This window comes from Adiantum capillus-veneris, chromosome 24 (assembly GCF_014529385.1).
Source record: "Adiantum capillus-veneris isolate H3 chromosome 24, ASM1452938v2, whole genome shotgun sequence".
In the NCBI taxonomy this organism is placed as follows: domain Eukaryota; kingdom Viridiplantae; phylum Streptophyta; class Polypodiopsida; order Polypodiales; family Pteridaceae; genus Adiantum; species Adiantum capillus-veneris.
In genome coordinates, this window is record NC_140954.1 from 83,453,876 (window position 1) to 83,475,051 (window position 21,176).

Below are 21,176 nucleotides of genomic sequence, written 5' to 3' on the forward strand. Positions count from 1 at the left end.
CGAGATAAGCAACAAGGTCTTTTGATACCGTTGCCTATTTCCGAAGGCTCGCTTCAGGACATTTCAATGGATTTTGTGACTAATCTTCCTCTTGATTTGCATTCAAGGAATACACAATGTTTAACCATTGTTGATCATTTTAGTAAGTTTTGCATGCTCATTCCTTGTAAGACCCAAGTGGCAGCACAAGATGTGCCTTGTTTGTTTATTAAGCATTGGTATGCTCTTCGTGGTTTTCCAAAGTCGATTATTTTAGATAGGGATGTTAAGTTCACGTCACATTTTTGGCAAGCACTCTTTGAAAATTTTGACACATGTGCATTTCATGCACAGTCAGATGGTCAAACTGAGATGTACAATCAATTAGCCTTGGATGTTTTGCGAACAATCCACAGTCCCACCGGGAACAACATTTCCTCCTAGTACAAGCAATTTTGAACGACTCTTATTCTAGTGGCATTGTTAGAACTCCGTATGAGGCAACATTTGTGGGGGAGCAGGAGAGAGAGCCCACTTGCTATCTTATGCAATGAGAGTGAAGGAGAAGAGGAGAGTGGCGCAGAAGAAGCACACGCAGAGAAAATACGTGAGAGAGAGAGAGAACTCGTAGAAGTTTTTGGGAAAAGTCACGATAGATTTATTTTGGGCTTGACCTTTGAGTATATGAGTAAGTGACTAGGGGGCCATTCACACTTGGGCCCCCTCACTTATAAGTCTTTTAACTTATAAGTTAATAAGTACAAGGCACTTAGGCCTTTATTCCCTAACAACCTCCCACCTAAAGGCAATGTACCTTGGGAGATCAAAGAATCAGCTAACTATGATACATCAGCTGATCATGCACTTACTCATCCAACACCCATCATCTGATTGCAATATGCAAACCGCTCTGCTGGAAGACTCTTGGTCAAAAGATCTGCAGGATTGTCATCTGTGTGCACCTTGACAAGTGTAATGCTCTTGTCATCAAGCACACTCCTGATAAAATGATACTTCACCTCTATGTGCTTTGTCTTGGCATGAAAAACAGGATTCCTTGCAAGCATAATAGCACTCTGACTATCACAGTGTAGCACAGGAACCGGTGACTTAATGCCAAGCTCTTCTACCAAACGCATGAGCCACAAAGCTTCTTTGCATGCCTCAGTGGCAGCCACATACTCAGCCTCAGTGGTAGACAAAGCAACACATTTTTGCAGTCTAGAAATCCAAGAAACTGCACCTCCTGTGAATGTAAACACATATCCAGAGGTAGACTTCCTGCAATCTGGATGTCCAGCAAAATCTGCATCTGTAAAGCCATGCACAGATGTCTCACTCTTCCCAAAACAAATGCACAAGTCTTTAGTGCCTTTCAAGTATCTCAAGATACACTTCACTGCTTCCCAATGCTTTTTGCCAGGATTGCTCATGTACCTGCTTACCACTCCCACCGCAAATGCAATGTCCGGACGTGTAGCAACCATAGCATACATCAAACTGCCAACGGCTGATGCATAAGGAATCTTGGCCATTTCAGCCCGCATATCATCTGTGTTTGGGCAGTCATGTGCAGTTAGTTTTACATATGTAGGCAGCGGAATACCAAGTGCCTTTCCCCCATCCATATGAAAACGATGTAGCACCTTATTAACATAATCTCGTTGAGATAGATACAGACGCCTGTTGGGTCTATCTCGAGAGATACGCATGCCCAAAATATGATTAGCATCACCAAGATCCTTCATGTCAAAGCGATTCTTTAAGCTTTGCTGTAATGCATCCAACTCCGTGACATTTTTACCCGCAATAAGCATGTCATCAACATACAAAATCAGCAATAGAAGAGATCCATCACTTGCCGTTTTGATATACAAACAGTGATCAGAATTACTTCTTTTGTATCCTTGAGATCTCATGAATGTATCAAACTTGTGATACCATGCACGGGGAGACTGTTTCAAACCATACAAGCTCTTCAAGAGTCTACATACTTTCTTCTCTTGCCCCTTTGACACAAAACCTTCTGGCTGCATCATATAGATCATCTCAAGCAAATCGCCATGCAAAAACGCTGTTTTGACATCCATTTGCTTTAACTCCATATCTTCAGAAGCAACCAGGCCTAAAACAAGACGTAATGTGGCAAGCTTTACAACAGGAGAAAAAATCTCATCAAAATCAACACCATGCTTTTGCTTGTACCCTTTAGCAACCAAACGTGCCTTGTACTTAGAAGAAGCATCAGATGTGACCTTGGTCTTGTAAACCCATTTACATGGCAGAGCCTTATGCCCTTTAGGCAAATCAACCAAGTTCCATGTATGGTTTTTCTCCAAAGACTGCATTTCCGAAACCATTGCTTTGAACCATTTCTTACTGTCTTCCCGTTGCATAGCCTCTTTATAGCAAGACGGCTCACCACAATCAGTAAGCATGACATAGTCCAAAGACGGTTCATATCTATCGGGGGGCCTTGTCACCCGAGTAGACCTACGCACCCAATGATCCATAACAGGTGGATTTTCAGCCTGTAAACCATCAAAAACAGCAGGCTGTTCAGCCGGCTGCATCGCAACAACGGGCGGTCTAGGAGCATCAACCTGTTCCCCTACCTGTGGTGCATCAATGGCAACTTGTTGGGGCTGATTTTCAGCAGCTATTGGCTGATTTTCAGCACCATTTTCAGCATGTAAAGGCTGCTGAACATTGGGCCTTCTTGGCTGTCCATATGTAACATCTTCACGAAAAACAACCCGGCGCACTTCCTCGACCTTTGTGGGCTGTTTGTGCATGCAATTCTCATTGAAGATGACATCATTGCTGCGTATGATTTTCCGTAATGCGGGATCCCATAATCTATACCCCATTTCACCATCCTCACCATATCCTAGGAAAATGCATTTATGAGACTTTGGTTCTAGTTTGGTGCGCAGTTCACTCCGGATGTGAACATAGGCCTCACAACCAAACACTCTTAAATGTGCATATGAGGGTGGCTTGCCAGACCACACCTCCTCAGGCACCTTTCCACCCAAAGCCTTGCTAGGTGAGCGATTAATCAAGTGAATAGCTGTTTGCACAGCTTCTGCCCAAAAACCATGAGGTAATGCAGCATGTGACAGCATACTCCGAACTTTCTCTTGGATAGTTCGGTTCAACCTCTCTGCAACTCCATTCTGAGAGGGATTAAAAGGAGCCGTGAGCTCTCTTTTAATACCTTAAGTAGCACAAAAGTCAATAAATGCTTTTGATACATACTCCCCCCCATTGTCTGAGCGCAAAGACCTAAGCTTCTTGTCAGTTTGATTCTCAACAAACGCAAGAAGCTTCTTGAAAGTATCCAAAACATCGCTTTTAGCACGTATTGGATACACCCACACCTTACGTGTAGCATCATCGATAAACGAGACAAAATATTTCTTTCCCCAATGATGACACACAACATCTTTCCTACGAGATTTGCTGCGTGCCCTGTCCTTACTGTCAGATTTCTCCCTCTGTTGAGACCTGCCTCTCAAGTGCAATGCATTAGAAGACCCACCTGTGGTGTTCTTCCTGTTCATCTCTTCCATCAAGAGAGAACTCTCTACATCTGCATACTTAAGTGACGCACTTGAGTTACTAAGAGCTGTCCGGAATACATCCGAACTCTCGGGCAATGTGCATAGCAGAAAAGTAGCTTTGAACTCCTCATCAATCGTGAATTTCAGCTCTGTCAGTTGGCTGAAAATAGAATTGAATTCATTGAGGTGCACTGACATGTGCGTGTCCTCCTTCATGCGGAGATCCATAAGCTTCTTAAGCCAATACACTTTACTGGCAGCACTCTGCTGTGCATACAACTCGTCTAAACGCTTCCACATGCCCCATGCTGTCTGCTCATTCTCTACATTGAAGAGTAAATGTCAGACACCGAAAGCATGATCGTGGAGCGAGCCAACTCGTCCACTTCTTCCCATTCTTCAACCTCCATATCATCCGGTTTCACACCCTGTAACTTAATAGGTTTCGCCTGTTTCTTCTGTAACATCACATTATAACATTGCTTCTTCCATATAGCAAAGTTATGGGCCCCTTCAAGCTTGCGAATGTGCAACAAATTGCCACTTTCACTGCTAGAAGCCATTCTGAGTGATTGCAAACACTGAAACCCTGTTTTGCCGACCTAAACACGCCCAAATGTGCGCAATCGGGCAAAAACAGCTTGCTGTTACAGAAAAACAGTGAGCAAATTTCACGCGAAATCACCCCAAAACGGTGTACATTCACTGCCAAACCCTTACCAAAGGTTTCCACAAGGTGTATACATCATTTGCTTGCTGAAATTCCCTGTTTTAGGGCAAAAATCAGACCTGTAAACACCTGTTTTGCTGAATTTTCAGAACCTCGTTGGTGGAAACACCTGTAAGATTGACCTGTGAGACTTGCCCTAATGAAATTGCATCAAATTGACCCCGAAATTGGTCAATTTCAGCAGAAATAGGCTGCTGTTCGCCAGTTTTTGAAACCCTAATTTTGGGGAAACTGTCACCGGAGGTCGATTCTACACGGTGAGAGGATCCCTTCGTGACAGAGTTGATCGAAAATGGTTGAATATCCTTCCCGCAGAGAGCAAGAACAGAATTCTGATCTGTGTTGCGAAAATGGCTCTCTTGGAAACCCTAATGCTCTGATACCAAGTGTGGGGGAGCAGGAGAGAGAGCCCACTTGCTACTCTATGCAATGAGAGTGAAGGAGAAGAGGAGAGTGGCGCAGAAGAAGCACACGCAGAGAAAATACGTGAGAGAGAGAGAGAACTCGTAGAAGTTTTTGGGAAAAGTCACAATAGATTTATTTTGGGCTTGACCTTTCAGTATATGAGTAAGTGACTAGGGGGCCATTCACACTTGGGCCCCCTCACTTATAAGTCTTTTAACTTATAAGTTAATAAGTACAAGGCACTTAGGCCTTCATTCCCTAACGACATTTGGTCGTTTTAAGCCTTTGTTGACTAGATTGGTCAGTTAGTTGCCTGATTTCCATGCACGAGAGCCAGTCCTGGGAATGGAGGTTATCAAGAGTGTGAAGCTTCGGCTAAGCAAGGCTCAAGAATCTTATTCAAGGTAGGCTTCCAAGCATCATCATGGTGTCTCTATCAAGGAAGGGGATTGGGTGTATCTTAGAATCATGAAGCAAAGGCTTAAGCAAGTAAAAAAGAAGTGTCCAAAGTTGTCTTTTAGGAAGTATGGTCCATTTCCAGTTATCTAAAAGATAATTGATGTGTCTATGAAATTGTGGTTACCTAATTCATGGTCAATGCACAACGTTTTCAATGTTTCTTGGTTGAAGTTGTTTTGGGGAAATCCCCCAAGGAGATTCTTGAAGAGGATGAACCCGACTCTATTGCTAGAGTAGGATTTGCTTTAGATTGCATAAATGCTGATACAATGGTCTAATGCGGATGGGATCATGCACCGGGATGCTGATACTGACGCTGCTTGAGAGGCAAAGGGCTGAAATCTGAAAACGCTAGAGAATTTGGCATAGATCTGCAAACTTTAACCTGATATGCTAATGCTAGATGTTGAGGGTGCTGAAGATGATGATGTATGGGCTGAAAACTGCGAACACTAGTGCTTTAGGCTCAAAACGTTGATGATTCTGGAACTGCAAGCGATGAGTTTCTGATGGAAAACGATGAGGCTATGTGCTTCCAAAAACGTGAGTGTCAAAGGGAGAGGCCGATGGAAATGCTCAAAGTTGGGAAAAGCTAAGGAAATGCTAGGTTCTTAGGGCACTGGCTGCCCATGCCTGGAGTACTCATCTATGATGGGTGCAAGGGTGAGCCAAGGGATCACTTATATAGCATTTAGGAGAAGGTCGAGCACTGCAAGAGAAAGGCCCCACAACTTCCCGTAAAATATGTCACTTATCAATAATATCACTACACCTAGCAGACACCGGTAGATGTTCCTGTACAATCAGAATATATGCATTCTACCTAAAGTGCTTGGACATGTAGATCCTCTGTGAGGCTCACACGGTTGCCACAACACATCCTAGGCTATTCTAAACACTAGAAGTAGAAGTTATAACTTGTTCGCATGCACATAGGGTTAGATGTGCACTTGACATCCCCCCCTTATTTAGGTGAGGTATTGGTGTGCTTGCTTCTTGAAACCGTGCCGAAAGCGATGCAATGAAATCTGCTCCGGCTCCATGACTTCACCTTTGTCTACAATCTCGGGTCCCTTGGAGGGGGTTTTGGGACCCCAGCTGGTGTTAGTCTTCTTCCTCTCTCTCACTCACAAAACCTTCGCTCACAGCTCTCTTCGCTCCTCTCTCTATTCATTGGACATCTCTTGTTAAGTAAAAGGAACCTTGTGTACGTGTGGAGCACTCATCCTGGGCTATCACCATCACCACTTCCGTTGCACCTAACATACAGTCTCCATATTGTTGCTTTGGGCCGCTTTGTAAACAGTCATGTACTTGCTCTCAAAATCAACACCATCTGGGTGTTTTGAGGGATTTTTCAAGTGATAGAAATCAACCTCTTTCTTGCCTGAGAGAGAGAGAGAGAGAGAGAGAGAGAGAGAGAGAGAGAGAGAGAGAGAGAGAGAGAGAGAGAGAGAGAGAGAGAGAGAGAGAGAGAGAGAGAGAGAGAGAGAGAGGTCATGTCATGACGAGTAGTGGCTCCCGGCGATGGCGGCTCTTCTTGAAACCGGCCCGTAGGGCGGTAGATGTAGGCTTTCACCCGAAACTTTACTTTAGACTTTAGGACACAGAGAAACTTTGCAAAAGAAAACTTGTAACTGGAATTGATACTTGATACTTCAAACACACACGGCTTAGAAGCTAGAGCGCTACCAAGTAGACACCGATACTAGTTGGCCCCAAAGACTGGCGCCCCTTTCGGTATTTCTTTATTGTATTCAAAGAGGGAATAAAATCTGTGATTTCCTACGAGCTGTCCTGCATAATCCGGGCTAAAAATGACTGTTTTGGCCCGATCTCTGCAGCATAACTGTACTAGGACGCTTCACAGACAGTATGCCCACACAATAGATGCCTTTCCCGACGCATACGGACACTTTGCAAAACCTGGCGAGAATCTGCAGCAAGGTGAACTCTCTGTTTTTTGCCCTGAAAATGCGCCAAATCATTTAGCGGTCTCCCCGTGTCCCCGGACCTCTTGGGGTATTAGGGACCGTTTAGGGCCGAAACCCTAAACCTGCAAAAATACACAGCAGGCTGTATTTCCCTGTTTTGGGCTCTGTTTCGCGAGCCGATCGCATCCTTAGCAAGTCCTTGAGCTCCCGCACCTGTAGGGATACTTGCCCTTTGAATCGGACGAGATTTCTTACGTGAAACCTCTCCAAATTTACCTGTACCTGCTGCAGGGGATTAGCAACTAGCTAATCCAGTACCTGTGCAAGAGGCTCTTGCCTTGGCAATTGCACATGAACCCACACAACTGCACATAGGTCAAATGAAGAGCCCTCTTGTGGGGCATCACATAACTGTAGGGAGGGGGAGAGAGAGAGAGAGTAGTGAATGCTGTGCTAGGCTTCGGTTCTTGCACTTCATTTCATATATAGGGTAGATGTCACAAACGGGAGCGCATAGCAATATAAAATATACTGGATAAATAAAATTTATCACTTAATATTGAAGCCAGAGGATATAGAGAGAAATAGATAGAGAGAGAGAGATAAAGTGAGAAGATCGACACAGTACTGGGAACAGAAGATGGGCTGGTCCCCCCCCTGTAATAGTATCTTTATTACTGAGGAGAAGTCTATACAAGCACTTGAACCGAACGTATTACCATGTTCGTTCTAGAATAAGACTTGATGGTTCCCGGAAGCCTCAGCTTCCGATTCTTAGGGCAAAACCCTATTCCAAGGAACTTCCGTTCCTTATTCCAATTCCTTGAGAACCAAGGTTCTCGCCTCTGGATCACACCTTCCAGACTCAGGGCATGACATCCCTGCAACTCTTTTTCGACTCTGTTTCTGCAGAATAACTCCGCTTTCTTGGACACGAAGTCCTTCCCTTGGGAATTTCAACTTCCGGATCACATCTCGAGAGTCTACCTCTCTTCAATCCGTGGATCTGCTTCCCAAACTTGGGTACGAAACCCTTGGGCTGATCTGGCTCTAGTTCCTCAGAGCGCTTTTCTCGTGCACAGGCTCATGCCTTCCTCTGCTCCTACTCCCTCACGAAGAGGAAGTACACCTGCAATCAAATACTTAGATATCTTAACATGAAAATCCTTACCTTCAAAGTCTCGATGCTCGAAACACAACTCGGTTCTTGAAAAACAATTCCCCGGAAGAGATCTCTACATAGAAAATCCTCTCTTCCAATCTTACACACAGAAGAGGTGTGTTCTCGGGTTCCTTCTCGTAAATCAGCCCCGTCTACGACGTTTATGGGCTGAAAACAGAGAAAAACAGCAACTTCTCGCGATGGAAACACGCTCCGTAGGCACTTCTTCGCGAGGGAACTCGCGCACTGGGTCTTGGCGACATCTGGTACACTTGGGGCAGTCATGGGCATCACCGGCAATGTCTTCTTTACGGCTGAAATCTGCAGCAGCATCTCCTCCTTGCAAAGATTGGTCTTTTTTCCTCTGAGTGAGGGCATGTGATGCTTTTATAGCTCCTAGCCACGGGCATGAATAGCTGCTCGCGTAGAGAACGCGGCCGTTTTTTTTTTTTTTCCCGTTGTTCTGCCAGAAAGAGAGAGAGAGAGAGAAAACGTTGGCTGATTTGTTGCCTTATTTATCAGATGGCTGCCCACTTATTAAATGGGCGACCGGCGTATTTTAAAAATATGCCCAAAAACTCAATAAAACCTTATAAGTTAAAAACAATGCTTTCACATCACTTCCCAGGCGTCCCTGGATGCAATCACATGCACAGTTGCAATGCAGACATAGACTTCCTCGCGGGAAAGCATCTGCTTTCCCGAAAAGCAATCCCGCTTTCTCAGAAAGCATCTGTTTTTCCTCAAAGTTTCCTCTGAACCCATCTTCATTCAAGTGCTTGTGCACAATTCTAACACAGTTCGGAATTTCCTTCCGACTATGGATATTCCCTTTCCGATGCACCCGTCACCCACCTTGTGACGCATCAGGAATACCCATCACCTAGTCCTTTCCTACCGAACTTACGGTACAATCTCCTTCACGATGCTCTATGTCACCCATCCTATGACGCATCAGAGATGTCCGTTCCCGGATGGTCGGATACTTGTTTCCGATGCTCCTTGTCACCCATCCGATGTGACGAATCAGAAGTACCCGTTCTTGGTGGCCTTACAGATATTCCCGTTCTCAGTGTTCCCGTCATTACTTTAAATGACGCACTAGGAATACTCTGTACTCGGATGTCTCCAGTGAGAAAAGCCCTCTCACTTTAAATTCCAATAATTTATTTAGAATTATTTTTCCTTGGTGTTCCAAGCGAGAAAACCCTCTCACTTATAAATCCAATAATTCATTGAGAATTATTTTTCTGTAAGATAAAGCCAATTTAGCAACAGTAGATAGACAAGCACATACTAGCTTTGGTACGGCTGATAAATGCAGCCCACAATTTGTTTTAATGCTTCTCTCTCTCTTAAGTTGGAAAATGCCCAAAAATGTGCCAAGTGGCACTCATGCATTAATTCCCCGCTTTGGACCTTTTGGTCTAAAAATATCTCAACCAGTTGCTTAGTTGACTTAGCGGCAGAGTAATGAAACGTTCCTCTTGTCATTCCGGAGCTAATGACGCGAACAAATTTCATGGACCAAAATAGTAGTTCCCTAAATTTTAGGAGATGCTTCCATTGGACTCTCACTGGTCATCTGACCATCTTTCACTATGGGACCACATCCAAAAATGCAATGTAGCCCAATTCTCGGGTGATTTTCTCTGGGTGACCCCACCTTGTTACTGTGCATCTATGGAGTTAATTTCCTAGTATCCACCAACTTATTAAGTGCGATGAGGGGACCTAGATGACTTTGAATTGAGCCTAGACACCCTTTTACTACCGGAATTCCAGTGCCGACCAACTTCCCGTCTGCGGGTGAAACAACTGGCCATACAATGTCCGGCCATTTGCAACTTCAAAAAGTGGGTCTCAAAAATCAAACGAAAATCATGGGAAGAAACCAACAACTAAGGTTAGCAGTTGCCACGCCATTACCACGTCCTCGTGACACTTCCTCCTCCTATGTGACCACGACCTCCCTCGCGTTGTTTGTGCAGTCGGTTGCAGTCATATAGCTACGCGTGGTACTACTCTTGCACTGTTGAATTCTCCCGCGATTACTGTGGATTGTAAGCAGTCCCCTGCTTAGACCAAGCATATAGAAATACAGTCTCACCTTGTCGGTGAGAAGACCCTAGATGGTTCTATTCAATTTGAGTATTATCTTATGTCAGATAACCTATGTTGATATCTTCACCAAACATAGTCCGATGGTGGCTCCATTATCGCCTAGCAGTAGTTTAGAGAGCGAGGTTTGTTTTGAGGCCGTGCTTGGCCATATATAAGGTAGATTTGCCATTTTTGCAGTACAAATCATGTATGTGCCCACCCTATTGGGTGGCATGAGGCAGGACCCCTCTTCTTAGGGTTTTCTAGGTGTAGTGTCTCTAGTTTCTCCATGTTTTCCCTACTGTACAGGGACCCCTGCCCCCCTTGTTTTGTGTATTCCAGAGTTTTCAGTATAGAGCCAGCTTTTTAGGATCTACTCTCTTTACATCTCTCTCTCTCTCTCTCTCTCTCTCTCTCTCTCTCTCTCTCTCTCTCTAGTTATCTGTCACCGGGAGGTGTATTTTTCCTGTTGCCTTCCGTAAATAAGTATTAGATATATTTATTTTATTTTTACTTGTTTGTCCCAAAACCCTTGAAAAGGTGCAAGTGGACATTGCATGGCCAGTGTGAAACGGCTGCAGCCAAATAGGTTTCTCACATCGGGGATTTAGGTCGGTCAGACAGGGACTGCCCGGGCCAGTTAGCACTGAATTCTGATGAGTATGGAAGCTCATGTGCACCAAACTGGAATTTGGGCCACTCGTCAAGTGACTGCAACTTTATAAGTTGAAAGGGGCCAGTAAATTAACCCACATTGTAGATGTTGGTCAAATGGTAGTCTTCAATGATGGTCAGGAGACCGATAGGGACGCCATGGAAGCATCTCCTAAAAATTAGGGAACTGCTATTTTTGACCGGAAAATGTGTTCGCGTTATTAGCTCTGAAATGACAAGGGGAACATTTTATTGCTCTGCTGCCAAGTCAACTGACGCACTAGTTGAGATATTTTTAGCAGGGAAAGCCCAAACTCGGAAACTGGGCGACGTGTCAGCCTGTTAGCGATTCTGTCACTCTGGGAGGCAAAAACGATCTACATATCAACAAAGGGGGTGCCATTTTCAGCCTCAGGTGGATTGTAGCAAGTACAGAAGCTATGGAATGCTTACCTTGCCCTCTATGCACAGTATGGTGACGGGAGTGATGTCCCGCACGCTACATACTGCTCTCTTTCTCCCCTACGTACAGTATGTTATGCCCCACTAGTGGGCTTCTCATTTGACCTATGTACAGTTCTGGGGGTTTATGCGCGTTTGCCAAGGCAAGAGCCTTCTGAACAGGAACTGGATTAGCTAATTGCTAATCCCCCACAGGTACGCACAGTTCCATCACGAAAGATTGCGAGTTTGGAGAGTTTTCTCGCGTGAAAACTCGTCCAATTCATAGGGGAACTGTCCCATTGCGTGCGGGAGCCCTTGGGACACGCGTAGGCGTGTTCGCTCCGCTAAAAACGATCCGAAATAGGGAATTACAGCCTGCTGTGTTTTTCTGCAGGTTTAGGGTTTCGCACCTAAACTGCAAGGGAACATCGGGGGAGCCTTGTGAGAGCCTTGGGATGCGTGTACAGGCTTTTAGGCTCCCGGTAGTGAAAAACAGAGAATTACAGCCCGCTGAATTTCTGTGACAGCTCACTAGAAAGCTTCCAGATATCAAGGGAATCCGTCCTAGACAGGTGTTTTTGACCTACAGGGGTTTTTGCGCCGTTATGTTGTCGAAATCCGGTCGAAAACCTGCGTTTTCAGCCCTCGCCAGGTTTGGACAGCTTTGTGAAAGCTTGTGCTAAGTGGTCGGATCGTCTACCTTAATTTGAATAAAGAAATGCCGAAAGGGGCGCCAGTCTTTGGGGCCTACAGGGTGTCGGTCTCGTGTGCGCAGTGACATTCTAGTTGTTGGACGCAACTGTGTTCTCTTCCCTTCTGAGTGCTCTGTTAAAGTTAACAGGTAATTGAAATAGTACCGCCCTCTACGTTGTATAGGCCGGTTATATGGTTCCATCGACGGGATAGTCACTTTTTCTTCAAAAAGTGCAGCGTGGATTGTTGTGGGTGAAAGCAACACAGAGCTTGTCGATATGGCAGAGAAGAGAGACCAAGTACCTGAAGAGGGATCTTCCTCACATGGCACAGAGAAAATTCCTTCAACTCTTCAAGAAGAGGACAGGTTGTTTAGAACTCAACTGCGTTGTTGCATGGACATGTTTCAGCAGTTGGCTAACAACCCAAGGATGCAGGAATTCTTACAGGCTCCAACACAGGGTTTTCAGCCTCCTACACAGGGCATGATTGAGCCGTTGCAAGAAAAGGAGATTTCCAATGCGCAGAGGACTCATGATGCTTGAGGGAAAGCCCATTTGGTTGAGCAACTAGCGGTGTCCAATGATCCAAAGCAACTTGCTTTAGCTGGACAGGAACCGTTTGTGAATGGTCAAGGGAGCAATGAACAGGCTATGCGTCAGACCCTTCCATTACCTAATACTTATCCTGGTTATTTTGGAGGTGGTTCAGTGTTTCAAGCTATGGCTGGACCTTCCACGGGTTATATGCCAGGGAATGTGTTCGGGACAATGCAAACAGGCATGGGTAACCCTATGTACGCGAACATGGGTGTCCAACCAGGTTTTCAAGGTGCCTACGGCCAGTTCCGAGTGCCTGGAACACAATTTGGTATGGCTGGTTTTTCGCAGCCATGCGTACAAAATGCAGATATGACAGGGAAAACAGTTGATGCGAGTGCTGGAATGAACACTCATGGAGCACCACTGTTAACAGGCACCTGTTTATGATAATGTGGCTCCTTTGAGTCAGCCTAAGGATTACAAGGAAGGTGGGCAGGGAGTGAAGTTTGAAACTTTCAGAGGAACTGAGGACCAATTAAAGGCTTTGACCTTCATACAGCAGTTCGATGCAGCTTATGCTGGAGGAAACTTCACGGAATCTTCAAAGATACGCAAGGCTGCCACTTTCTTGAAAGGGAATGCGCTCCAATGGTGGACCGCATTGTTGAACCAGGGTCAAGCCCCAACAACTTGGGTCCAATTCAAACAGCTTTTTGTGCCTGCATGGTTGACAAACACTTTTGAAGTGGATGTGATGACAGAATGGCACGTGTTGAATGCTAAACAGTGTGCGAATTTGGAAGAGTACAATAAACAGTTTTGGGCCGCACTGTTGCCAGTCACCTCTTACAGGTTTGTGCCTTTGTCAGAACAAATTGAGAAGTACTGTTGTGGATTGCCTAAGAAAATCAGGGACTACTGCACAAAGACTACTGTCATGAATATGTTTCAATTGATAGAGAATGCAAGAGTGGCCAACAATCTGTCGAAGGGAGATTCCAATGGATTTAATAGCCACAAGAAAGGGGCCCAGGGCAAACAGTTTTCAGCCAAGGGCAATGTTGCAGCAAAGCCTTCTGAGTCTCCTGCAAAGAAGCCCTCCACTCAAGAAGCTGATATGTCCAAGAAGCAGTCTAAATCTTCTTCGGAACAAGGACAAGGACAAGGACAAAAAAGGCATTTTTCTGGCAAAACTTTTCAAGAAAGGAAAGCTCTTAGGGAGGCCAAGAAATGCTACATTTGTGAACAGGAAGGACACTTTGCAAATGAGTGCCCACAGAAGAAGTCACAGGATAAGGATGACAAGTCAGACCATAAAGGGAAGAAGCCAAAGCCGAGTGCAGGACTTGTTCCAGATTTGGTTGGAGATCAGCCAAACACAGATGCCACGGAGCTGTGCAGAGCTTGGGGCAAAGTTAGAGACCAGACAATGCTGGTTTTCTTTGATCCAGGAGCCCGTGCAAATTTCATATCACCAGAATTGGCATCAAAGTTGGGCATTCGTGCAGAGGAGATGGGTATGACAGGCGAAGCAGGTTTGGCATGCCCATGACATTCAGAGCCTGTTACTCCCATTCTGGGAAAGCTTCGTCTGCACATTCAGAGCTATGTGGATGCGGAAGAATTTCATATTATGCCGCTTGAGGGCTGTGATGTGTTACTGGGTATCCCATGGTGTTACAGGTTACATGCTATGGTGGATACTTACAACAAAAAGATTACCCTTGTACATAGAGGAAAGACTCATGTCCTTGATGTAAAGCTTAAAGGCGAGTCTGTTCCAGTTGTTTCTGCTTCTGCTATTTCATCTGTAATAAAGAATCATCTTTCTGCGTACTTGATCTTTGCAAAAGAAGTACCTCAAGTTGTATCTAATTTGTCTACCTTAGATAAAGACGGGTCAACTTTTTTGAGTGGTTTTAGTGATTGTTTTTCGGACTCTTTGCCAGGGGAGTTACCTCTTGAGAGACCTGAGGATCATACTATAGATCTTGTGCCAGGTTCTAGTCCACCGAATAGACCACCATACAGGGTTAGTGCAGCTCAGCAAAAAGAGATTATGGGTCAGGTCAACGAGCTTTTAGAGAAGGGGCTGATTCAGCCCAGTTCATCCCCTTTTTGTTCGCCTGTACTCTTAGTGCAGAAGAAAGATGGTTCATGGCGCATGTGCATTGACTATCGCGCCTTGAATAAGAATACCATCAAGAACAGGTTCCCCATACCGAGGATAGATGACATTCTTGATCGGCTTGAGGGAGCATCATTGTTTACAAGAATAGACCTAAAGAGCGGGTATCATCAGATACGCATTAGACCAGAAGATGTCCATAAGACTGCGTTCAAGACAACATTTGGTCTCTATGAGTTTCTTGTCATGCCATTTGGTCTCACAAATGCTCCTGCCACATTTAATAGAATGATGGACAGAATTTTTAGACCACATAGAAACTTCGTGGGTACCTTCTTTGATGACATGATTGTCTACTCAAAGTCTGAAGAGGAGCATAGGGATCACTTGACTGCAGTTTTCAATGAGTTACGTAGGAACAGGCTACTCATTAATGCGAAGAAGAGTGAATTCTTTTTGCAAGAGATTCACTTCCTTGGGCACATTGTTTCAAAGGATGGGGTATGCATGGATCCCGCTAAAGTGGAAGCAATTAGGTCATGGCCAGACTTGAAGTCCGTACATGACATTCGAAGCTTTCTAGGCTTATGTTCCTATTATGAAATGAAGACCATTGTGAACTAGACGAAATGAAGACACAATATGCTGAAGAGTCAGATTTTGCAAGGATCTATGACCAGCTTGTTGATGGGCAACATCATGAGCACTATATGCTTAAGAATGACTTTCTCATGATGCATGGAAAGTTATGCGTTACTAAACAGTTACGGCCAAAGATTTTGATGGAAAGTTATGCTCCACCTTATGCTGGGCATCGTGGAATTGATGCGACAGTGAAAGGGGTTGAGGCATTCTTCTATTGGCCAGCTTTGCGTCAAGATGTTGACACATTTGTAAGATCATGCTTAGTATGCCAAAAAGTCAAATTTGACAGACAAAAGCAACCGGGATTGTTGCAGCCATTGCCGATCCCTGATAGGCCATGGGAAAGTATAGCAATGGACTTTATCTTTGATCTTCCAAGGACGCAAACAGGAAATGATGGGATTTGGACTATCATTTGTAGTTTCAGTAAGCAGGCCCATTTCATTCCTGTTAGGAAGAAGATAAAGCCAGAACACATGGTCAAGATATTCATGAGCAATATCTTTAAATATCATGGGATGCCTCAGTCAATTGTCAGTGACAGGGATCCACGTATGACGAGTCTTTTCTGGAAGGCATTGTTTGAGAACATGGGCACTACGCTCAAGTTCTCTTCTTCGTTTCATCCGCAAACTGATGGACAATCAGAAGAGGCAAATTCTACTGTCTTGGACCTACTCAAATGTTATGTCTCAGAGCACAAGGCAACTTGGGAACACCATCTCCCATTGGTTGAATATGCTTACAATAACACTGTGCATACATCAACAGGTAAGGCACCATTTGAGATAGTGGAAGGAGGAAAGAAAGTCCCACCCATTTTGCAGACTAAGGACAAGATATTTGAGGCAGACAAGTATGTGCAAGATATGGATGAAACATACAGGAAGATAAAGATTGCTCTTGAGAAGACTCAGGCTAAGCAAAAGAAAGCTGCTGATCGTCACCGTCGTGAACTTGTATTTTCACTTGGTGATTGGGTACTTTTGCGCTTTGAAAAGGCCAGGTTAAGGAAAAGGAAAGGCAAGGAACGCTTGTTTCCTAAGCTCGGTATGCGATATTATGGTCCTTTTCAGATTTCAGAAAAGATCAGCGATGTAGCTTACAGGTTAAAGCTACCAGAAGGCTGGAAAATACATAATGCTTTTCATGTCAGCCTTCTAAGGCCCTTTGTTGGTGATGTGCCAGAGAATATGCTTGATGAGGAACAACCCGAAGTGGAAGAATTGGATGAAATCCTTGTTCCTGAACAGATATTGGCACATAAAGAAAGGTTAGAGGAAAGGTTGCAAGACGCTATTTGGTGAAGTTCAAGAACTATCCATCATTAGATGCCAAATGGATGGAAGAGTCTGAATTGCTTGATTCACCTCAGCTATTGCAATTGTATCTTGAAGCCTTTCAAATGGAATCCACAGTGACTTGATGCAACCTTTTTGGAGCAAGGCAAGAGCATGGTTCATGATGCTCAAGAGAGTAGTTAAGCAATTGTATCTACTCTTTCCATACAGAATTTAGCTAGAGAAGTTTGTGCTCAAGAGTACACTAGAAGACTTCTATGCTTGATATATGTGTCGTAGCCAGGTTGGTGGGATTGTTTAATCGTCCAACGCTACATTTTCGAAAGCATGTATATCTTGGATTCGCATCATAGAATATATGTGATATCAGGAGATATCTGCATGTATTATTGGCAGGCAAGCGAGGTCGCTTGCAGTATTTCAAGGGTGGGTGTGTCACCAAGAGGTGTATTTTTCCTGTTGCCTTCCGTAAATAAGTATTAGATATATTTATTTTATTTTTACTTGTTTGTCCCAAAACCCTTGAAAAGGTGCAAGTGGACATTGCATGGCCAGTGTGAAACGGTTGCAGCCAAATGGGTTTCTCACATCGGGGATTTAGGTCGGTCAGACAGGGACTGCCCGGGCCAGTTAGCACTGAATTCTGATGAGTATGGAAGCTCGTGTGCGCCAAACTGGAATTTGGGCCACTCGTCAAGTCATTGCAACTTTATAAGTTGAAAGGGGCAGTAAATTAACCCACATTGTAGATGTTGGTCAAATGGTAGTCTTCAATGATGGTTAGGAGACCGATAGGGACGCCATGGAAGCATCTCCTAAAAATTAGGGAACTGCTATTTTTGACCGGAAAATGTGTTCGCGTCATTAGCTCTGAAATGACAAGGGGAACATTTTATTGCTCTGCTGCCAAGTCAACTGACGCACTAGTTGAGATATTTTTAGCAGGGAAAGCCCAAACTCGGAAACTGGGCGACGTGTCCGCCTATGAGCGATTCTGCCACTCTGGGAGGCAAAAACGAGCTGCATATTAACAAAGGGGGCGCCATTTTCAGCCTCAGGTGGATTGTAGTAGGTACAGAAGCTATGGAATGCTTACCTTGCCCTCTATGCACAGTATGGTGACGGGAGTGATGTCCCGCACGCTACATACTGCTCTCTTTCTCCCCTACGTACAGTATGTTATGCCCCACTAGTGGGCTTCTCATTTGACCTATGTACAGTTCTGGGGGTTTATGTGCGTTTGCCAAGGCAAGAGCCTTCTAAACAAGAACCGGATTAGCTAATTGCTAATCCCCCACAGGTACGCACAATTCCATCACGAAAGATTGCGAGTTTGGAGAGTTTTCTCGCGTGAAAACTCGTCCAATTCACAGGGGAACTGTCCCATTGCGTGCGGGAGCCCTTGGGACATGCGTAGGCGTGTTCGCTCCGCTAAAAACGATCCGAAACAGGGAATTATAGCCTGCTGTGTTTTTCTGCAGGTTTAGGGTTTCGCACCTAAACTGCAAGGGAACATCGGGGGAGCGTCGTGAGAGCCTTGGGATGCGTGTACAGGCTTTTGGGCTCCCGGCAGTGAAAAACAGAGAATTACAGCCCGCTGAATTTCTGTGACAGCTCACCAGAAAGCTTCCAGATATCGAGGGAATCCGTCCTAGACAGGTGTTTTTGACCTACAGGGGTTTTTGCGTTGTTATGCTGTCGAAATCCGGTCGAAAACCTGCATTTTCAACCCTCGCCAGGTTTGGACAGCTTTGTGAAAGCTTGTGCTAAGTGGTCGGATTGTCTACCTTAATTTGAATAAAGAAATACCGAAAGGGGCGCCAGTCTTTGGGGCCTACAAGGTGTCGGTCTCGTGTGCGCAGTGACATTCTAGTCGCTGGACGCAACTGTGTTCTCTTCCCTTCTCAGTGCTCTGTGTAAAGTTAACAGGTAATTGAAATAGTACCACCCTCTACGTTGTATAGGCCGGTTATATTATCCCTCTTCATCTCTCTCTAGCCTCCTTTTGTAGGTGCTTATGTGCAGGCTTGTGGCTACTGAGGTCCTTAGCAGTGGGCTGCCTTTAATTAAAGGCTGATACGGTACTCCTCTTCTTTGCCTTTGCTGTTATTAAATTCCTTGGATTTTCCTTTATCTTCAGAAAAATCATCTATGCAGTGACAAGAATCTTCGGAATCATTGTTAGGTGTAAAAGCTTTGTTGGTTTAGGTTCCTTCGAGAATGCACTCTTTCCTTTATTTTGAACAACGAGAGCATTGTTTTGTTTGTTCTTTCTGTTTGAGGCATTTGCCATTAAAGAGAGATGAAGTGCTTGAAACTGGAAGGAAGCTTTCTTAGTTGCTTGTCCACTGGATTGGTCACTTGGTGACCGCATTCCTCCAATTGCTGCTTAATTGGTGAGAACTCTCTAATCTTCTCAATGATGTTTTCGTTGTAGCTCATGCATTTTCTTCTCAAGCTTTGTGATAGAGATGGATCCTTAAAAAGCGTAGAGATCATCTCAAAGTTGACGAGCCATAGTAGTGATAGAGAGAAACTGTGTAGCAATAGATGGAGACTTACCATGAACCACAAGGCTCAAGACCATGAAGTCTTGAGTTGCAAGAAGATAAGACTGACTTATTAATGATAAACCACACTCTTGGAACGATAGTTCATTGCATTCTTGGGTGATTTATTCTCTCCTTCCACTTGAATTCTTCCAATTGAAATAACTTCTCCATAGCTTATGGGAGGCAAGTGCGACTTCCTCAGAGCAGATATTCAGAGCATGTGTCATTGAACTCTGCACTGGCAACTACTTCTGTGGGCTACCAGTCATTATGAATGAGTGATTGACCTTTCCCCGTAGGATTATGGGCCCAAACTACTTTGACGTCTAATTCGTGCAGCCATTCAAGAGAGCCAATCCTCGGTGCAGCTATATGCTGCCGAAAGTTGATGAAGTTTTTTTCCTTGTTTATAACATTTTGCATGGAAGTTATTGTGATTTAGCCTCAAGCTCAAAATTTGTAAACATGTTCTGTAGGATGAGGCTGGGGCTGGTCGTCAAAAGAAAGAGACAGATCTTTCATGGAAGCAGCAAGTAAGTTTCCAGGACTATTTTATGTTGTTATGTTCATTTCAGTTCACTATGTCTTATGGTTTATTGTACTGTGGTTTAAACTTATAGAAAGCATGGGAGGTAGCACAAGCTCCTTTTAAGAATCTGCTCATGATGGGCTTCATGATGTGGATGGCTGGCAGCACTGTCCATTTGTTTAGCATTGGGATCACAATCTCGGCATTATGGCAACCTATCAGTGCTCTTCAAAGTGTTGGCAAAGGTAAGTAGTGTAGATATCTTCACATTTAATGTCTTTTTTTCTGTTCTAATGAGGGGTCAGGGTTTTAATGCTTTGAGAACCAGCCTCTTGATCTAATGCTAACAATGAAGCTGGCAGTTTTTGAGCCGTTCCAGGATGCTAGAACAGACACGTTGCTTCCAAAGATTGTCTTTATATGTCTGAATGTTGCTGGCTTACTTCTAGGGCTGTGGAAGGTATGCTTTCATTTTCATTGGTTACCTGTGTGAGCCACGACACAATTTAATTGTACACTGATTGTTTGATGCTACAGCTTAACACACTAGGCCTTCTTCCGACACATGCGTCGGATTGGGTGTCCTCCCTACCACCGCCACCTGTAAGTCCTTTTTTCCTTCACAGGAAAGAGTGTGTGTCTTTCATGTTTGCATATAATGAATTGGTTCCAATTATTATGCTCCAGATGGCTGAATTCTCTGGAGGCGGCATTCCATTCAAGTGATGCCAGTGGTATGCAATTTCGGCTGTTGCGCTCTCCTGTGGCTAATCCATAAGCTGCCAGCCTTTGGAATCATTTTTGGCCCTATTATATTTTTGGCGAGCAGATTTCTTTCATTTTAGAAGAGGATGTAATGTGACCATTATGCAAGGATCCCTCACAAGATGCAACTCAGTTCTCTTTGGGAGATGAATCGGGATTGCCGATACCACTCCATCACATAGGTGGCTTTTAATTTCACAACTTCATCACTTGATGAGATCTTACTATGTATCAAAGGAGGTACTTCGACAATCATAGTTTTTTGTAAACAAGAAAATTTGCCACCAAAAATTGCCATCTTTGTTGTAATTTTGTGTGGTAGCTCTACTTGTTGGCACGCAGAAGAAAACATGGAAGCAAAACCTATTGAACTTGAGGTGGTACCATTTTTTTTGTTTTAAATTTGTTGAAAAAGGAGCATTGGAATAAAAGTTCAAATGTTGTATGATGATGAAATGTATAGTGGCGTAATGGGACTATGGTGGGGATGTAGCTGGCCAATAATTAGTAGCCATGGATAGGTGTTGGTGTTGTGCCACCACCTTGAGTGTCACCCTTATGGAAGCATGTAAGCTGGGCCACTAC

At 44.3% G+C, this 21,176-nt stretch overlaps 1 protein-coding gene across 1 annotated transcript in view; it reads left to right on the forward strand.

Moving 5' to 3' along the window:
• LOC147426683 (ER membrane protein complex subunit-like protein) overlaps positions 1 to 20,690 on the forward strand; it is a 55,486-nt gene extending 34,796 nt beyond the window's left edge. The window contains exons 2-6 of the mRNA XM_086498903.1: positions 19,774 to 19,830; positions 19,918 to 20,071; positions 20,189 to 20,286; positions 20,364 to 20,429; positions 20,514 to 20,690. Of these exons, the coding sequence (XP_086355029.1) occupies positions 19,774 to 19,830; positions 19,918 to 20,071; positions 20,189 to 20,286; positions 20,364 to 20,429; positions 20,514 to 20,552 (414 nt within the window). The 3' untranslated portion in view covers positions 20,553 to 20,690. The remainder of the gene's footprint in view (positions 1 to 19,773; positions 19,831 to 19,917; positions 20,072 to 20,188; positions 20,287 to 20,363; positions 20,430 to 20,513) is intronic.
• Positions 20,691 to 21,176: the final 486 nt, after the last annotated feature.